Source organism: Serinus canaria, chromosome 9 (genome assembly GCF_022539315.1).
Source record: "Serinus canaria isolate serCan28SL12 chromosome 9, serCan2020, whole genome shotgun sequence".
Lineage (NCBI taxonomy): Eukaryota > Metazoa > Chordata > Aves > Passeriformes > Fringillidae > Serinus > Serinus canaria.
Genome location: NC_066323.1, coordinates 3,410,381 through 3,428,457, shown reverse-complemented (window position 1 = coordinate 3,428,457; position 18,077 = coordinate 3,410,381). Strand labels below are relative to the sequence as shown.

Here is an 18,077-nt window from a genome sequence, read left to right as displayed (position 1 = left end):
CAAGCACTGCCTTCAAACAGGGCCGATGATAAAATATTGTATTGCTGAAGAACAGCCCTGCCTCAATACAAGCCACATTTCTCTCTATTTTCTAAATCAAACCACTTTTCCATTGCAGAAAGCTGTGACCTATGGACTAAGGAAGTGTTCCCTCACAGAGCTGGCTTGCTGTGAAGCTGCCCTGGAGCCCAGCTCTACACCCCAGTCCTGCAGACAGCACTCATATTTTCAAAAGGAAGCTTAGACCATGACATCATCCTAAAGGAAAACAAGGAAGCTGAGAAGCTAAAACCTGAAAATCTTAAAAAAGCCCACTTATTTGCTAAAGTTTGCAAATAGGCTCAGGAATCTCCATATGTAATGCCATGCAGCTAAAGAAAATGATCTAATTTCCCATGAAATGCAATGAAAAATTTCTCAGAATAGCCAATTTGATATATTTATACATACAAGCACTTTGTTGACTTAAAAATTGTGGAATAATCCACACTTGTGAACACCTAGGAAGCTGAAATTTATTTGAAAACAAATAAATTCCTTATTAATTATTTAAAAACCTATTTTGTCAAACTCAAATAACAAAATAGTCCCAGGTCTGATTTTTCCACTTTGCACATTTTGTAATCTGACACTTTTTAATTGATAATTAGATGAGATACACCAGAAACAGATACACAACATTTAATCTGTTAATGTCACACAAAAATAAAGAGCAGGGAGCTGTCACATGGCAGGAGACAGCTCTGCTATTTAAAACCTTATCACGTTTGACGAGTTAAAAAATAAATAGAACATTAAAAAGAGCTGGTGATTTTACACAGCCACCAAAAACTGTTCCTTTTTTAGGCATGTTTGGGAAGGAAGGTGACCTGTCTGGGAGCGTGCCCTGCAGGGCACTGTCCCATTCCCAGAGGAGGTTTGGGGTGTGGGAGCAGGGGGTACGTACGCTGCTCGCAGCTCTCCCCCAGCCAGCCTGGCAGGCAGTGGCACCAGCCCAGCACGTGGTCACAGCCAGCAGCATTCTTGCACTTGCACACCTGGTGGCAGTCAATCCCAAAGAATCCGTCTGGACAAGCTGGAAATGCAAAACATTCCTTTTTAGCACAGCTCCTGCTTCTGTTTTTCTGCACAAACTCCATCTCATCTTTTCACAGATGCTGAAGAACCGAAGTCGCACCAAGGGTTAAGCCTGCCCAGTTCTGCTACAGTGCATCTTGGAAAAATGTGACCCTTTTACACAAGCAACAGATTCCTGCACAGGAAAACAGGGCTGAGAATATTGAAAAGCCGTAAAACAAGTGAGAGAACGGAGCTGGGTTCACACAAGCTGTTCCTTGTGCCTCTGTAATGGTCAGAGGGAATAATTCAATATAACACCAGACTCCAGGGCCATCCCTGCTGACCTCCCTCCCTTTGGAAATGCAAAACTTCTGCTCCCATTCACTGTCCTGACACTTCTCTAAAGATTCTTTAACAGTGAACCTAAGCCACAGTGGTGCAGTTCAGGGCTGGAATGAAAAACTGGCAAAGTGAATGAGCACAGAAAACCAAGACAAATTAAATGTAGCAAAAACAACCCCAGGGAGCTGAAGAAGCTCTGCACCTACATCTGGAACTGAACCTGGACTAAGGAAGGGCAGCCCCAAGGATTCAATTTTTATCTGTACCAGTGCTGACAGCAGTGAACATAAGGATCAGTGCTTGTCAGTGGGCCACATCATACCCCAAGTGCTGCATTACAAGAACACTAAAGCTGCTATGCAAAGTTTAAAAATGTATTCTCCATGTAGCCCTAATTTAACCTCTGTGTGTGTTTAGATTATGTAAGTGCATATATTATGTCACACAGTACAGCATCTTATGTTGCACAGATCTGTAGATACACAACTGAACATCATTCTTTCCACAGAATCCCTGAATCAACCTCAGGAGTGAGGGTGCTCACAAAATAAGCAGTAATTCAGTAAAATAAGCAGTAATTCAGTAAAATTAGCAGTAAATTTAGTAAAATAAGCAGTAAATTCAGTAAAATAAGCAGTAGTTCCGTAAAATTTGTCTCTTTGTCCTCCCTGTTCAACATAAACTCTTATTTAAAATCCAATCCTCACACTTCTGCCATGAAATCAGAATGACTGGATTCCCAAGAGAATCTTGCAATGATTACCACCATCTACACTGACCAGCAACCCTGCACACTAATTCACAGATCTCTGCCAGGTCAGAGTAACACTGGTGACATCCAAGAGTGGTTTAGGTTGAAAGGGACCTTAAAGATCACCTGCCATCAGCACCCCTGCCATGGGCAGGGACACCTTCCACTGCTGCTCCAGGCCCCATCCAACCTGGCCTAGAACATTCCCAGTGAGTTCTCCCTGTACATCTTCCACTGCTGGGCTCTTCTGTCCCTTTTTTTGCCACTCACATCTGGAAGCTGGCTGGTGGCACTGCTAGCAGCATCCACCAAAAATGATTCATTTTCCTTTGGTAATGTGAGACCTTGTGAAGAAACAGACATTATTTCATCAGTGTTCTGCTTGTGCCACTTGCTGCTTTCAAGAAAATTCAAAGGAAGCCTTTCCTAGATTGCTCTCACAGACTGAAATAATTTCTTTGTAGATTATTTTTTTTTTCAGCCTTATTTGCAATCGTTACCTGCTCTGCAACTGAAACAGTTTTGCTGCTTTTGAAACTCCTTTGAAAGAGTCACAAAATTCACAAGGTTCATTTTCACAAAGCACTGAGCAGGGCTGAAAGATGGAGCAGGCATGTAGCACCTTCAGAAATGTCTAATTTTCTTTCAGAGAGTGTCTTGGTAGCTTTATTCTCCCCCATCATTATCAGATGTGACCACAGCACAACTGCAGAGGCAGCAGCACCACTGAGTGGTACCAGATGAAGAGCAGCTGATCAAAGTTGACTCAGGGCAGAGCAGAACTGAGGTGCTGATGGACAGACAAAAGTCCTTTGAAGAGTGTGAGGTCTTTTGTCAGCATCCTGTGGCTCAGAGCACAGAAGTTCAGTCAGCTCCTGAATAATTCACATCAAGGTTTCATGAAACAGCAGCCCTGGAGCAAAAGTGTCTCCTGCTATGAGTGAGTTTGAAAACTGTCCTGTGCTGCTGGGTGGTGATGATGATGATGATGATGATGATGGTGCTGTGGCTTTGGCTGTTATCTGCATTACTGACAGGTTATATAGATAGATTCAGACTCAGCAAGGACTAAGATTACATTAACAATTCTAATAAATATTAATAAAAGATTATGGAAATTTGTGGCAAATAAGTTTGGAAATGGTCACTGAAGTCTTGTTTTGCAACAAGGCACCTAAACCTATGAAGCCTTAATTCATACTGAGGGAAGCAAATTAATGAAAAGAAACAGCAGCTTCCCACCAAAATGGGAAGAAACTTTCCCCAAACAAAAACCAAAAATCCGAAGGCAAATTTTGGGATTTCTGCAGCCTCAGCTTGAACCCAGATCCTGTGTTGCCACAATGCAAAATACCAAAAACAACAACTGCAGGTTCAAACCCTTGCTGTGCAGGGGTGATATTAATTATTAACATCAATCAAAATCCCATTTTGTAAGGGGCTGTCTTCTCTACCCAGGCACGGGCTGAGGCACCAGCAGGATGTTGGAAGTCCAGGGCTCGATGTGAATTTCTGCCTGCAAGGCACAGAGCCTGGCCAACGTGGGTGGATTGCCAAGAGGACGGCAAAAAGCACATCCCTGCCAGAAGGAAACCCTGCCAGTCTCCCAGTCACTCCAAACAGAAGCGCTGCAGCTCCTCCGAGAGAAGGTGCCAAGAAGGTTCTACCAAGGGCAAACCACCCACATGTTCTCCTCCCTCGGCGTCTTTTGGAAGCTGCCAAACTGTTCTGGTTGAAACTTCCTAAGTTAAGAGGTAACCCAGGTCAGCTGAGAGCAAACACTCTGCCTTCCTGAGGGAAAACTCGCAGGAAATGGAGTTTTACAGAGCCCTGAATTTCACTCTCCCCTCCACAATCTTCTTTCAGGAATAAAAAAAAAGATAACAATGTCCAACATGACTGATTTGGAAGCTGAGATTTGTTCTTTTTTTTTCCATCAATAGAATCCCCAGTTTTCTTCATATTCCTCACACCTATTCTGGTAAAGGCTATTTAGCCTCTTTGTTCCCATTATAATTTCTGCTGGAATGAAGAGATTTACACAACACCACAGATAACTGCCTCATTTTTTTTCCAATAAAAATACAATAACTTTAAAAACCCAGTAGATTTAGGAAAACAGATTTCAGCTAAATTGTATTAAAAAGGGACATAGTGGAGATGAATTAAGAGATGCAATTTGGAGCAGAACCTTGGAAAGAATTTTTATTTTGTATCATAGTCCCTGGTAAGAAAGAGAGGGAAACAACAACAAGGAATATCAACTCCAACCTGTGGGTGCCTTGCCACACTCCTGGTCAGGCTGTGGAGCATCTTCCTTCCCATGAGAGGGCAGCAGCTGCCTGCAAGAGCTGTCACTTCCCTCCATCCTCGCTGCTGAAACTGGCTGATAAAGCTGCTTTCCATGCAAAATAGTTGTGACTTTGGTTCAAATACCATAATTTGCAGAATCTTCAATCACCTACAATTAACTTACACAGTGCCTGAATGGCCTTGTGTTGTTTCTCTTGTATTTTTTTATACAAAAATATCTGCAAAATGATGCAGCACGACAGCAACCTCCTGTGATAATGCCGTGGACTGACTCACCATAATGCAGCTAAAGAATCCAGTCCAACCTTTCCAACACTTTACCAAATGACTAGGTGATAGAAGAGTAGATAGAATAGGATTGGATTTATTTAAGTTAGAAGTGAATCTGTTCTTGAAGAGTTCCACAGGGATGATGCACACATCCATGTTTTTCTCGAAATCACTTCAGGGAGGCACTGGAGACAAGAAAGCATAAGGCTGAACAAGCTTCTCCCTGCTCAGTGCTCAAAGAGTGGGACTCTGCTTGAAAAGAGTCTTCACAAAGATGTGATAGAGCAGAAGCCTTAAGCATATATCTAATTTTAACCATGTGAAAACACGTGCCCAACATTTGGCACCCAGCACGATGCTCTGCTGAGCTGGGAGGGGAGTTCACATTTCAGCATCGGCTTCCAATAAAGTTCAGTGGTTCATTTAGATCCAATGCTGTCAATTGTAAAACCTGCTCTCTGAATAAAAACCGAGACAAATTCTCCTGAATTTGAATTGAATCCTAAAGGGACCAGGGGGAGCAGCAGTACCTTTTTCACAGAAGGTTCCTGTCCAGCCCGCCGTGCAGGTGCAGGCTCCACTGACGTGGTCGCAGGCAGCTCCGTTCTGGCACTGACAGCTGGACTCACAGCCCGGGCCAAAGCTCCCCTCGGGGCACCCTGCAGCACAGGAACCACAACCAGATGATGGATTAATGCCAGAGCAGACCAGGGATCAATGGAGAATTTTTACATGCATGGGAAATCTGATTATTTCCAAAATAATCAAGGCGTAAAGGTAACGGCTTAAAACTAAGATTTGAGTGTTTCCCCTGAGGTTCAGGTAAGCTGGGCTACACTTAAGATCTATTTTAGAAAAATTCCAGTGCTGAGAGACTAAATTCTGCACAGGAAATGAACACCTTCTATTGCAGAGCCTGAGACTTCACAGCTCCTGCATGATGACACTTTTTCCACTGGTCTGGAGATGCTTATGTGCACATCTCTGGGACTTCATCAGCTGGGAGGGGAGAAGCTCCTCTGTTTTCCTGCAAATCCTCTTTCCCCAGAAAGCTGGAGAAAGTATGAAATGTGTTGGTTGCCTTCACAAAGCTCCAAATTGAATGCTGCACACTTTCCCTTCATGCTCTGCTTTGAAAGATTCAAGTGAAAACATTACATCTGGGGGACAGATTAACAATTACATTTCCACAGCAGTTAATGTGAGGAGTTTTTAAAGATTTGCATGGTATTTGCTATCAGCAGAAAGAAAACATTTGAGAACGAAAATAATTTCTTCCAGGATTATAGGAAAATCAATTAAGACCAGGGCCAGTTGCCTAATTCACATTGAATATTTTGGACAGGCTGAAACACAGAGATAGACTTGGCTAAATACAATATTACAGGGCCTCTACTCATGTTTGAAGGTCTGTGAACATCCCTCTAAATGAGTTATGGAGATTATTGCCAGATCTCTTCTAGAAGTCTATGATTTTAGCATTTACAGCAACAAAGTGATTTTCAGGCAATCTGGAAGGAATCAGAGAGAACAGAAAACAAGAGTCCTCAAAGACAGCTCATGTCTGGAATAGGGGGGTGGGTTTGGTGTTGTTTGTTTGGTGCCATGGGTGGGCAGTGATTGGAGCTGGCAGGAATTTAGCTGCTCCTGCAGCTCAGTGACTCTGCCAACTGTGTGTCTTACAGAGGAGCTGGGAGAAGAGCAAGGTGCCTTCAGTATTTCTTGGCTTTCAAGGAGTCAAAAAATGGGACGTTGTTAAAATGTATGCTAGAATCAATTTTTTTGCACTTACAAGTGAAATCCCTTCCTCTTCCCAAAGATGCACATCACTGTTTAACAAATAAATACATAAAGGTGCACTTGTGCCTTAAAAGCTTGATCCTTCTCCATGTTTCCTTCTCAGCTGAAATTTCAGTCAGAGAACCTGAGCAAGGGAAATGGTGCTGCAGTGCAGCAAGAGGTGTGGGGCTCCCAGCAGAGCTTCCTTCAGGTGTTTAGCCCAGAGCTGAGGCTTTTCAAGGTGATGGCAAAGGGTCAGAGCACTTCACAAATGATTTCACAGTCCACAGCACAGAGAATCTGCCCCTGCTCCAGCAGGCACAGGCTGCTGTGATGCGTGTCAGGACCCAGCCACCCCGACAGAGAACCTGAGCTCCTGCCAGGGGAAGGAGCCCAGCCTGAGGGAGAAGGGAGGGATGCCTGGGGAGCAGAAGAAATATCCAGGGATAGTGAAGATTTCACCTCCAAAGCAGCATAAAATTATGGGAAGAACAATCTTGTGTGCACACACACACGTATATAAACATACATATATACACAAACACACAAAAAGGGGTAAAAAGCAGACTGAATAGAACAGAAAGCCCACAGAAAGAACTTTAAGGACTGCCTGATATTTTGTCAGTGGTGATGGCTTCACTGATTCCCTTCCCAGCGAGGATTACAAGCAGCTCTTTGGCCACTCTGTCTTCAGAGATGCTATTTTGAGAGGGATCAAGATTGAAAGAGAAGCAGAGCTGGCAGCTCCTTCTCTGGGAGCTGGTCCTCCCCACACACTGTCCTTCCATTCCCTCTGTGCCAAGAGCAACAAGGGCTGCACGATCTTTCCAGGCTTCCTTGTCTTAGGTCACGATTCCAGATTAATTGTTTTGACATTTCTGTGTGACACCAGCAGTTAATCCTGCCCACGCTACTGAGACTCTGGTAGCTACATCTGTGCTACTGTAAGATTGTTAAACTAGTAGATAAAATGTTTGTTTTATTTAACAACATCAATATAATCAATAATAATAGTAATAGCAGCTTAACTATGCAACTTACTGCCACAAGATGAAGTGGATTCCAAATGCTTGCATGAAATGAAAAAGAAAATAGGCACATTAATTGGAAAAAAAAATCAAGCAGTATTAAATATAGAGATATTGTTTCTGTCTCATGAAGCTCCTGAATGAGAAATTGATGGTACCTGGGGAGACATATGAGAAATTGACTATGAGCCTGTTTTCATATGCTTGAAGCATCTGCTACTGACCTCAGTTAAAGGTGAATGTAAAGGTGAGGGTCATGGGTCTCTGATAAGACCATTGCACATTTTTGTTGTTAATAAATACAGGACTCCAAAAATTCCTGGTTTTCCTTCTGTTGTGTACATGTGGAGTATTTCTATGTGCCTGACCTGAAAGAGAGACTTACGAAGGGTAAGTGCTGCCCTAAAACCGAATAAGTAAAACCAATATGGAAACTCCTATGCCACAACCCAAATACACATCAATCCTATCCCTCTCAAGAGATCCTAACACTAAAAATAGCTGCTGGGTCCCAAACAAGGCTGAAAATACCTTTTCTGGAAATCCAATTAGGCAAAGCATCTAACCCTGGTGAAACGCGAGAGCGCAGCGCGGGGCAGAGCGGGGGCGGAACAGCCTGGGAGCGTTCCTGCGGGGAAGGAGCAGGAAAACACAACTTCCAGGGATGTGGGAGCTGGGGTTTGGGAGGCAGGCACTTACTGAGCTGGCAGTGCTGCCCGGTGAATCCCGGCTGGCAGGAGCAGGTGCCCGTGGCGGGGTCGCAGCCGCCGTCGCCGCCGTCGCAGGCGCAGGAGTTGGAGCAGCCCCGGCCCCAGCGGCCGCTGCTGCAGGCTGCCAAGGGAAACGGGGTCACATCCAGCAGCACCCCAAAACCCTGCTGCATTTCCACATGAGAGAACACAGAGTACACAAAATGCTAAGGGACTGAACTCCCAGCTGCAGCACAGGCGCAAATTGTGGAAATAAAGACCGATTTTTCTGGTCTCTTTCAGCTGGACACAGGCAGATATTGTCTCATCCACATAAAACTAATCATTTGTAGTCATAAAACTAATCATTCATAAGCTGGGCCAAGGGAAATTTAGGTTAGATGTTAGGAAAAGATTTTTTACTGAAGGAGTGTGTCCTGGTTTAGGGCAAATTTTGGAGAGAACCCTCGGAGGGGTTCCTCTAGAAGGCAGATTCAAGTGGTACATTCAAGTGGCTGGAGAGTGATAAAGTTATCACTCTTATCTTTATCCAGAGTGATGAAGTTCTGGAATCATCTGCCCATGGTGGTGGAATCACCATCCCTGGGTGTGTTTAAATAAAGACTGGATGTGGCACTCAGTGCCATGGCTTAGTGGAGGCGGTGTTCAAGCATGGGCTGGACTCAATGATCTAAAAGGTCTCTTCCAGCCTGGTGATGCTGTGAATCCACACCCATCAGTGACAAATCTACAATTTTATGGAAATAAAATATCAGCTATTGACTCACTCAACGAAAATCTGCATAACCAGAATTAGTTAATGTGTTTAACCAGACAGATTTGGGAGCACCCTCCATGCCTTCCCCAAAATACAGGGAAATGCAGCATGGACACAAAGGAATCTCACAATGTTTGTTAAAGCAACTTATTGCTTTCATCCTGAAATCACAGAGCACTGACACGATTACACCAGTGTACCCCAGCAGGTCCTTTCTTTCGAGTAAAGGATGAAGATGAAAGTTCCAATTAGGGCAACAGAAACCTGATTCTGGAGTTGGGAATCTGTTTAATGCCTGGTCTGCAATAGCTGGAAGAGCTGCTGTACCAAGATACTACTGTAAAACAGTTTTTCTCAGATCTTATCCTGAATAGAAATAAAAGCTTTCCTTTGTCATGGTCTCTCAATTCCCTAGACAGCCCAGGGAGCTGAAAAGTGAAAAGCCATCTCAGTGGTTTTACACACTACCAACTGGCTTGATTTTTAAAATATGCATATGGGTGGAAACTTCAGATTTTCCCAGCATTTTCTTCCAAACAGAGCCTGAGAAGTCAGGTGCAAAACTTGCTGCTATCAACACTGCCAATTAAATGACTTTATGTGTTTAAGACAAAGTTTAGAAAGAGGTTTGTCTTCTGTTGGCTTTTTGCAAGAGGCATCACAATGAATCAAGCAGAAGAGATGTGTCACAGGAAAAGAGAGGATGGCTTCACATTTATATGGTGCCATCCAAAAAGGGCAAATCTACTCTCTCACACAGCCACCAATATGGAGAGCTATGCTAAAGTCAACAGAAGGATGCTCTGCTCTTCCAGAGAACAGAAATTTTCACAGCATTTATATTCCCAAGTTAAAAAGTGACCTTTAGACACACGACTGTACATGCCACTCACTTGTTGAATAAATCTCCCCCAAACAAAATGAGAAATGGAGAATTAATCTCAAAACTAATCTGCACTGAAAATGAAAAACAAAACTGTCTGTCAGTCAAAATGCTGACAGGACAGATGGTATTGGGCAAAGGGATCCATAGTGTTGAAATAAGAGCTTATATCAATACTTTGCGCTTCATCAGCCATCTATTTCCATGCTTTGAACCTGGATAATGAAGGATTATACCCACCCAGGCTGTGCAAACCCACAAACACACCATTTCAGAAGCAGTAAGATTAGCAAAACTATATTAAAAAACTGTAATAAACTAAGAGCAAACAGTGCAAACGTGCAGCCCCCAGGAGGTGCCGTGTGCCCTGACTTACGGTGTTTGCAGTCATGGCCAGTCCAGCCCGGGGGACAGGAGCACTCCCCAGTGACGTGGTGGCACTGGGCACTGCTGCCACAGCTGCACAGCCACAGGCAGCTCTGCCCATAGCGCCCATCGGGGCAGGCTGCAAACAGAGACAGGCTGTGACTTCACCCAGCTCACAGCCCGGCCACAGACCCATCCTCCCAAACAGGCAGCCACAGCTCACCCCCCAAAACTGGCTCCAGCTGAATCCAGGAACCAAAACAGCAACACAGAAATATCTGGGGTCTGCACCCTGGGGGTCTGGGGCTGAGTCCTGCAATGTGGGAACAGCCTGAGTGGCTTTCGGGTACTCCTGTGCATCAGGCTGTTTCCTCAGAGGAGAAAAACCTTCCTCAAAAGCCATTTTATGACTAACAAGAATTAAAAATGTGCCACCAAGGCACTGAGAGCCTCTGTGCAGCTCAACAGCCACACTCAGACAGCCTTTTAACACCCAGGGGCTGAAGAGCAGCACAGAACAGTTCCCTGAACTGCTCCCCTGGTCTCTGGCTGCAGGGATATCACTGATACTGATCCCCCATCTTTACTATTATTTAATCCTAAATGATCTACACCAAGGAATGCTGCTGCAAGCATAACTCAAGAATGATGCCACGTGGGCCAGCTGGTCACACCTCTTGCCAGACAGCCAGGATTTACACCACCAGTGGCGTGGCTGTTAAACGCTGTATTTCCAAGTTCAGCTTGCCATAAATTAGGTCTAATGATAACATCCATTGGGATTCAGCTTAGCTGATCACGTGCATTTATCTGCAATCTGCCTCCCACAAATAATGTCAAATCCAACCTGGGGAATTCCTGGAGATGAAGGGCACTCAATCTCAAATCAGCATGCTTTATCTCACAAAAGAGTAAGAAGGCAGAAATCAGACCATAACCTGAATTTTCAACCTTTCTTTTCCTGGGAAGGCTGAGGCAAGGACTTACTCTCAGAGCAGGATGGCCCAGTGTAGCCAGGGGGACAGTCACAGGCTCCAGTTTCCCTGTTGCACTGTCCCCCGTTGGCGCAGGGCTCGCAGGAGTTCTGGCAGTCTGGTCCCCACTGGCCATCTGGGCAATCTGTAGGAAAAGCACATGAGGTGTAACCAGTGCCATTTTCTGCTTCAGGACAGTTGTAGATTTCTGCTGCTCCCCTGAAGAATTTAAAAATAATAGTAAAACTAAAACTGAGCTGGATTGTTACATTACATTGTTGTACATCCCTGTCAGCCCAGTCATTAAACTGTGGCACACAAGTACCCAGCTCAAGAGAGACCAAAGGCTCTCTCCCAATTTCCATCACAGTTTGTCTGTTTGTTGGTTTGGGAAACAGCCAATTCTACTTCCCATCACGTCTTCCAAAGCTAGGCACTCCCTACCTTGGTCCAGCACCTCACACACCTTGCTCACATGTAGCACCAGTTTTCCCAGCTGGGCAAACACACTGCCCTGTCCTCGGGTCACACGGGGCTCCTCCACAGCTGCACCTCTGCCTGCAGCCCATCCCGAAGCTGCCAGGCTGACAAGCTGGACAAAAAACCCCAAAGTCATGGTTAGGAACATTTTGAAGACATTAGGAGGCACCACTGCCACCTATTTCAAACTGAGCTGTGCTGGTAGAAGTGATCAGTGTTAGCAGTAGTGTCTGAGCAACTGGTGTTCTGAAATGAACTGCAGCAGAGCCCTGCAAAATCTGTGCCTGAAGCTTTAAAAGCAACTATTTTTACCTGGGCAAATGTTAGTTTGGGTAACTGGCCTCAGCCTTGTGCCTCGACCTTTGCAGGGAGAGAGAAAGAAAGAGACAGCATTTGCCAGGCTCCAAATATCAGTCTGGTTTCAGTGGGGAGCTGCCAGCTCGTATCAACAACAAATGTGCCTGTTTGTCTGCAACTTCTGTATCTGAACCTAAGTTTCCTCAATAAGCTTTCCCATCCCAAGCGTATCTCCCAGGGAAACATGCAGTGAGTACCTACACAAATGGCATTTTTCTCCATGAAACCCAGCTGGACACGGATGTTTGCAGGCTCCTGTCTCAGGATCACACAGAACATCAGGAGGACAGCTGCACCTCAGTTTGCAACCAGCCCCATAAAACCCCGGGGTGCACTCTGGAAATACAAGCAGATACAGAATAGGTATAAGAAATAGGATAAGTTAAGAGAAGTGAACAAAAACCAGAAAATAATTTGGCAGAAACTTGCAGAGAATATATTATAATGTACATTTTAGAGGTGATGCTAACAAAGTGTAAATACTTAATAAATGCTTACATTTCAAAGAGGTTACTGCTTAAATGTAACCCAGAAACAGAGTGGCAGAATGCTTAAAGATTTATTCAATTAGAATACTTGAGGATGTATTCAATTAAATACATGATGGAATTCTCTTCTTTGATGTCTAAGTTCTGCTGCTCTCTGCCTTGGTGCACAGCCAGCGCTGGGCAAGGCATGCTCCCTGTCAGAATTCAGCCCATCAACAAGAATAGTAAAAATATTAAATATTGTCATTATTGCTCTCCACCAAACCCACCAGAGTTACTGCCATAAATCCAACACAGTCCTGCCTGGCCAGAGAAAAATCTGAAGGGAAAATCGTTATTGGGTTACTCCACTGCTGTCTGGAAAGGGCTACTGAGACATGCAAACATGAATGCAGGATACAATTCTCTTTGAACTGCCCCCAAAAACTACAAAGAGTAAGTTGAATTCAAAGAGCTGCAAATCTGAAGGAAAAGCAGCATTACTGAACCTGTTTACAAATCACCCCACTGCCATAGAACACAGACTTTGCCACTTTTTTACTGACTGTGTCAAAAAAGCACAGAAATAAAAACTCACATGATTTTCACTACTTAAGGTTGCATTAGGATTTAGGTTCTGGATTTCTGTTGTCATTTGACCAGGCTAAAACTCCTCCAGTTCCTAAGCTCTATTCCCCTCAGTGTCCCTGCAACCCTAGCAGGGTTAAAACCCCACAAAACCATAGTAGGATAGGAACAGATGAGTAGCAGCAGCCAAACAAAGCCAATGGGTGGAAGAAGGAGATGTCACTGGGGCAAAGGAACGAGCAGATGTGGGGACCTGGCTGTGGGTGGTACCTTTGTGACACTTTTTGCCGTGGTATCCAGGCTGGCAGGTGCAGGAGCCGTTCCTGGGGCTGCACTCCAGCGTGTGCTCCTTCACACACTGACACTCCTCCGAGCAGCCCGCGCCAAAGGCCCACCTGGGACAGGCTGCAGCCACAAGAAAAGGAAGCATCAGCTCTGCAATTATGCAGGAGCTGGCTGAAATTGCACACTGCTGCAGAATGCAACTGCTGCAAGAAGCAAAACCTCAGTTCTGCTTTCAGCCAGTACACCCCTGCCCCAGTGCAGCACCTGTTCATGTGTAGGTGGGTAAGAGAAGAGTTTACATGATCCCTGTGCTGGGTCATTCATTTCATATCAGCAATACACGGTGAATGCAGAAACCAGAAACATTTCAAAGCAAACTCAGCTGATTTTCCGAATGAAAAAAACTTGGGTGCACTCCAAGACAAAAGCTTTCATAATAAAACCCCAAACAAAATAAAACAAAAGATTTCTGATCTTGCATGGATTTTGCAAACAAAATCTGTAAGTACAAAGAAACTGGATCATCTATTTTTCAAAGTTTTTGGTTTAATTCTTTCTATTCCATCTAATGTCTGATCCTCATCCTGTCCCAGCCAGCCCTGCTCCCCAGCTCCCACTTCAACCCATCAGCAGTCACCAACCAGCTCCAACCAGATTCCAAGCTCAGCAATAACACTAATGTTAACCTGTCCACCCCACCTATAATCCTCACCTTTGAGCATCAGAAAATCTCAGTCCTCATGGCAAAGATTAATCACTAGAGGAAAAGAAGCTTCTGGGGCTTCCTGTCACATTTCAAAAGTCCTGTACTCCTGCTACTCCCAGACTATTGCAGAACCCAAAGTCTGATCATTTCATCACAGAATGGTTTGGAAGGTAATAAACCCCATCTCATTCCAGCTCCTTCCACTATCCCAGGCTGCTCCAAGCCCTGTCCAACCTAGCCTTGGGCCCTTCCAGGGTCGGGGCAGCCACAGCTTCTCTGGGCAGCCTGTGCCAGGGCCTGCCCACCCTCACAGCAAAGAACATTTTTCTAACATCTAAGCTAAACCTCCACTGTTTTAGTAAATCCATTCCTCCTTGTCCTAGCACTGTCTGACTGTGCAAGAAGTCACTCTCTTTCCTTTCTGCCAGCCCCTGTAGGTTATGTGGAATCTTTCACAGACTGTCCCACTGTGCACACGTTGAGCAGATCCCAAAACCACTGGGGACTTACTGAGGTGGCAGAAGCGGCCGTAGAGCCCGGGGTCACACAGGCAGGCTCCATACAGTCTGTGGCAGTGGCCCTTGTTGGCACAGTTGCATGGCTTGTTACAGTTCTTCCCAAAGAAACCTTTTGGGCAACCTTTGGAGTGCACAAACACAGGAAGGCATCAGTGGCTACAGACCAGAGCTGGGGCTCTGCACAGCCTCGCCACCACTGGCTTTTCCCACCCTCTGCTCTGCTCACTATTTAAAATAAAGGATCAGGGGGGGAAAAGTGGAGAGCTGAGGCAGAGCTGGAGCCATACCATCCTCGCAGAGCTGGCCCAGCACACCGGGTGGGCAGTGGCACTGCCCCGTGCCAGGGTCACACCAGCCTCCATTCTGGCACCTGCAGACACCGGCGCATCCTCTGCCGAACGTCCCGGGGGGACAGGCTGTGGAGAGAGCAGGGGCTGTGAGCACAGCAAGAAACACTTCCCCTCTGCTGTAAAGGAAGCAAAACAAGGCTTTGGTCACAGAGAAGGGCAGCAAGGCTGATGAAGGGTCTGGGACACAAGTCATGTGAGGAGCAGCTGATGGAGCTGGGGGTGTTCAGCTTGGAAAACTCATGGAGACCTCACTGCTCCCTACAACTCCCTGAGAAGAGGGTGGGGGGTTGATGTCCTCTCCCAGGCAGCCAGCAACAGGGCAAGAGGACACAGCCTTGAGCTGCACCAGGGGAGATTCAGGTCTGACATCAAGAGGAATTTCCTCACAGAGAGTGTGACTGGGCACTGGAATGGGCTGCCTGGTGGAGTCACCATCCCTGGAGGTGTTAGAAGAGACTGGATGTGGCACTCAGTGCCATGGGCTGGTTGAGAAGGTGGTGTTGGGTCATAGGTTGGACTCAGTCTCAAAAAGTCTTTTCCAGCCTAATTGTGATTCTGTGAAAACTGTGAGCAAGGAGAGAGTTCTTTTAGTTGAACAGGCTCTAAACAAAGTCATATTCTTCTGAAAAATACATCCACCTGATTTTTACTAGGATATCTCAAAGGACACTGAATTGACCAAGTTTTGGGAAGTACTGCCATGTACTCCCTCCCCAGCACATGCTGCCCTCCCCACAAAGCACAGGCTCAAAAACCACTGCTTGTCAAGCCCAAAGCTTAAACATCAGAGCACAGCTTGGAACACTCGGAGACAAATATTTTAAACATTGTTTTTTTCTCTCCCAAACACTATTATAAAAATAATATCTTGCTTTTCAAATGTAGTTTCTGAAACTCCCCAGGTAATCATGGCAGCAATGGATCCACAACAGCAAAAACAAACGGTGAGATGCAGCCTTGCTCTGCTGTTTGCAGCCTGAGTGGATACAGTTGCTGGAGTCATCTGACTTCACTGACGTTTTATCAATGTACATTAAGAAAGTTGACATTTCACATCAATTTCCATTTGGCTTCTTTGGTGCATTATTAGAGAAATTTAGTTCCAGTTTTCTCCATTGTTTTAGCTCTAAACCCTAAACCTGCTCACCCTAAACCCATGAATTGTGCTGTATATTAAAAAATGCAAGAGAAAAGAGTGAAAGCAATCACACATGAGTAATTAATACAGATTAGATATTGTGTTTATCACTGTCCCTGCTGACCTCATCAGACAGCAGGTTTAGCTCAATAACACAGTCCTGTTAAATTCTTTAAATTCCAGAGGTGAATTCTATTAGACTAAAGGCATGAAAGTCTAGTGCAAATATACATAATAAATTTTATTATTTATGAAATGAACTAAAGAATTTGGATACTGCCTTGAAATTTTTATAATCTATCCTGAACTACCAGCACACCAGGGGAAGAAGTAAGAATATCCTCATTTGATAGCTTGAACTGTCTTAGACTGGAAATTATCCTTTTAATCCTCCCCATTCCTACTCTCTTAGCTGCCCCCAGAGTTTACAAACCAAACCCACCATCAGTCTCCCAAAATAACCACAGGCAGACTGCTGGTTTCAATCACTTCCTTGATTTTTCTACATTTCTGTCCATGTGATGACGTCTCCTAAACAATCTTGATGGCAATTAACCTGAAGAGTGTTGTCTACTGATGTCAAGTAATAAATTTTCATCGACTTTTTGTCTCACCAGTGACAGCAAAGACTTTCTGAGAATGATGGGCCATCATGTCACACACCACGAAATGGAGGGACCCATCTCAAACAGGAAATCTGCTGTATGATGTCTCAGACAAGCAGCAGACAAGTTTTGCCAAACTGCAGATGAAGAACAGCACATCAAGAAATCACCACTCTCTTTCCAATGGGTTTTGACACATGCCTCTGAATCAGAAAGATCTTCTGCCAGGAAACAGGAGCAAGGAGAGTGAAAACCTGCTATAAAGGGCACTGACTTGGCAACAGAATTCTGAAAAATACCACTTCCAATGTGAAAAATTAACTGCTCCAAGACAGTGATGCTAATAATAAAAAGAATGATCAGGAAAAAGACATGGAAAACGTAAGAAAAAAAAAATTAAAGGCAATGTCCTGGGGTGTTACAATGGAAAAAAGTCAATTTCAGTATACGTGTCCACCCAGGCTGTCACACCAACTTCTGGGGCAGACTTCTGGAAGTTACCAAGGCAGGTTGTGGAACAAAGCATGGCCAGCAAACTTCATCGTCTTTTAGCAGCAGAGCAAGTAGGAATGAGCAACCACCAAATACTCAGGACAGGGATGACTCTGTCCTGACTTCTCTGTACTGCAGAAGTGCAGGGACCTCTCTGTACTGCGGCATCGCTTACAGCTCCTATTTCACACGCCCCAGCACAACAGCTTTGGTTACGAGACAGCTGTGCCCCTTCAGGAGCTTCACAGATGAAAAGAACAAGAGGTTCCTCCCAGTCCCCCCGTGCAGAGGCCCTGCAGGAGGATCAGTCCCCCTGCCAGCCCTGTACTCACTCTCGTTGCAGATGGCACCAGCCCGGCCGGGCGGGCAGACGCAGCCGCTGCGCTCACTGTTGCAGCGGCCCCCGTGCAGACAATCCTCACACCTCAGGCTGCAGTCCTGGCCAAACGTGTCACCCAGGCACACTGGCAGCAAAGAAACAGCACAGGGCTGAGTGAGCAGCAGGGCAAAACCCCTTCCACAAGCTCTTACCTACGGCTGGGTTGCGAAACAGCGCCGGTTCGGCACAAAAGGCACGGCAAAGTGGGCATTCCTGAATTCCCTCTTCATGCTTCTAAGTGAAAGGAAAGCTGGGTGTTCTGCTGGAATTTGCTCCCCTAAATGCTGTAATTCTCCAGCCAAAAGCACTTTGAGCTACTTTTTAAAAGGAAGAGTTTTGCCTTCAGAAAAAGTGAATTTGCACCTAATGCTCGACAACAACACTGTATATAACTGGAAGAATTTATTGGGAGTTTCCTTCTCTCCTTGCTAGGCTATCCCTGTTTGATTGCAGGAAGTGGATATAGCGCTACTTAAACAT

The 18,077-nt window shown here is 45.1% G+C and overlaps 1 protein-coding gene across 1 annotated transcript in view; it reads right to left on the bottom strand.

Moving 5' to 3' along the window:
* LOC103815278 (multiple epidermal growth factor-like domains protein 6) overlaps positions 1-18,077 on the bottom strand; it is a 183,272-nt gene that overhangs the window by 24,867 nt on the left and 140,328 nt on the right. Inside the window, exons 14-23 of the mRNA XM_050978185.1 lie at positions 17,551-17,682; positions 14,921-15,049; positions 14,626-14,754; positions 13,395-13,529; positions 12,271-12,405; positions 11,699-11,824; positions 11,246-11,377; positions 10,269-10,397; positions 5,266-5,394; positions 947-1,075 (exon numbers count right to left, since the gene is read on the bottom strand). Coding sequence (XP_050834142.1) covers positions 947-1,075; positions 5,266-5,394; positions 10,269-10,397; positions 11,246-11,377; positions 11,699-11,824; positions 12,271-12,405; positions 13,395-13,529; positions 14,626-14,754; positions 14,921-15,049; positions 17,551-17,682 — 1,305 coding nt within the window. The remainder of the gene's footprint in view (positions 1-946; positions 1,076-5,265; positions 5,395-10,268; positions 10,398-11,245; positions 11,378-11,698; positions 11,825-12,270; positions 12,406-13,394; positions 13,530-14,625; positions 14,755-14,920; positions 15,050-17,550; positions 17,683-18,077) is intronic.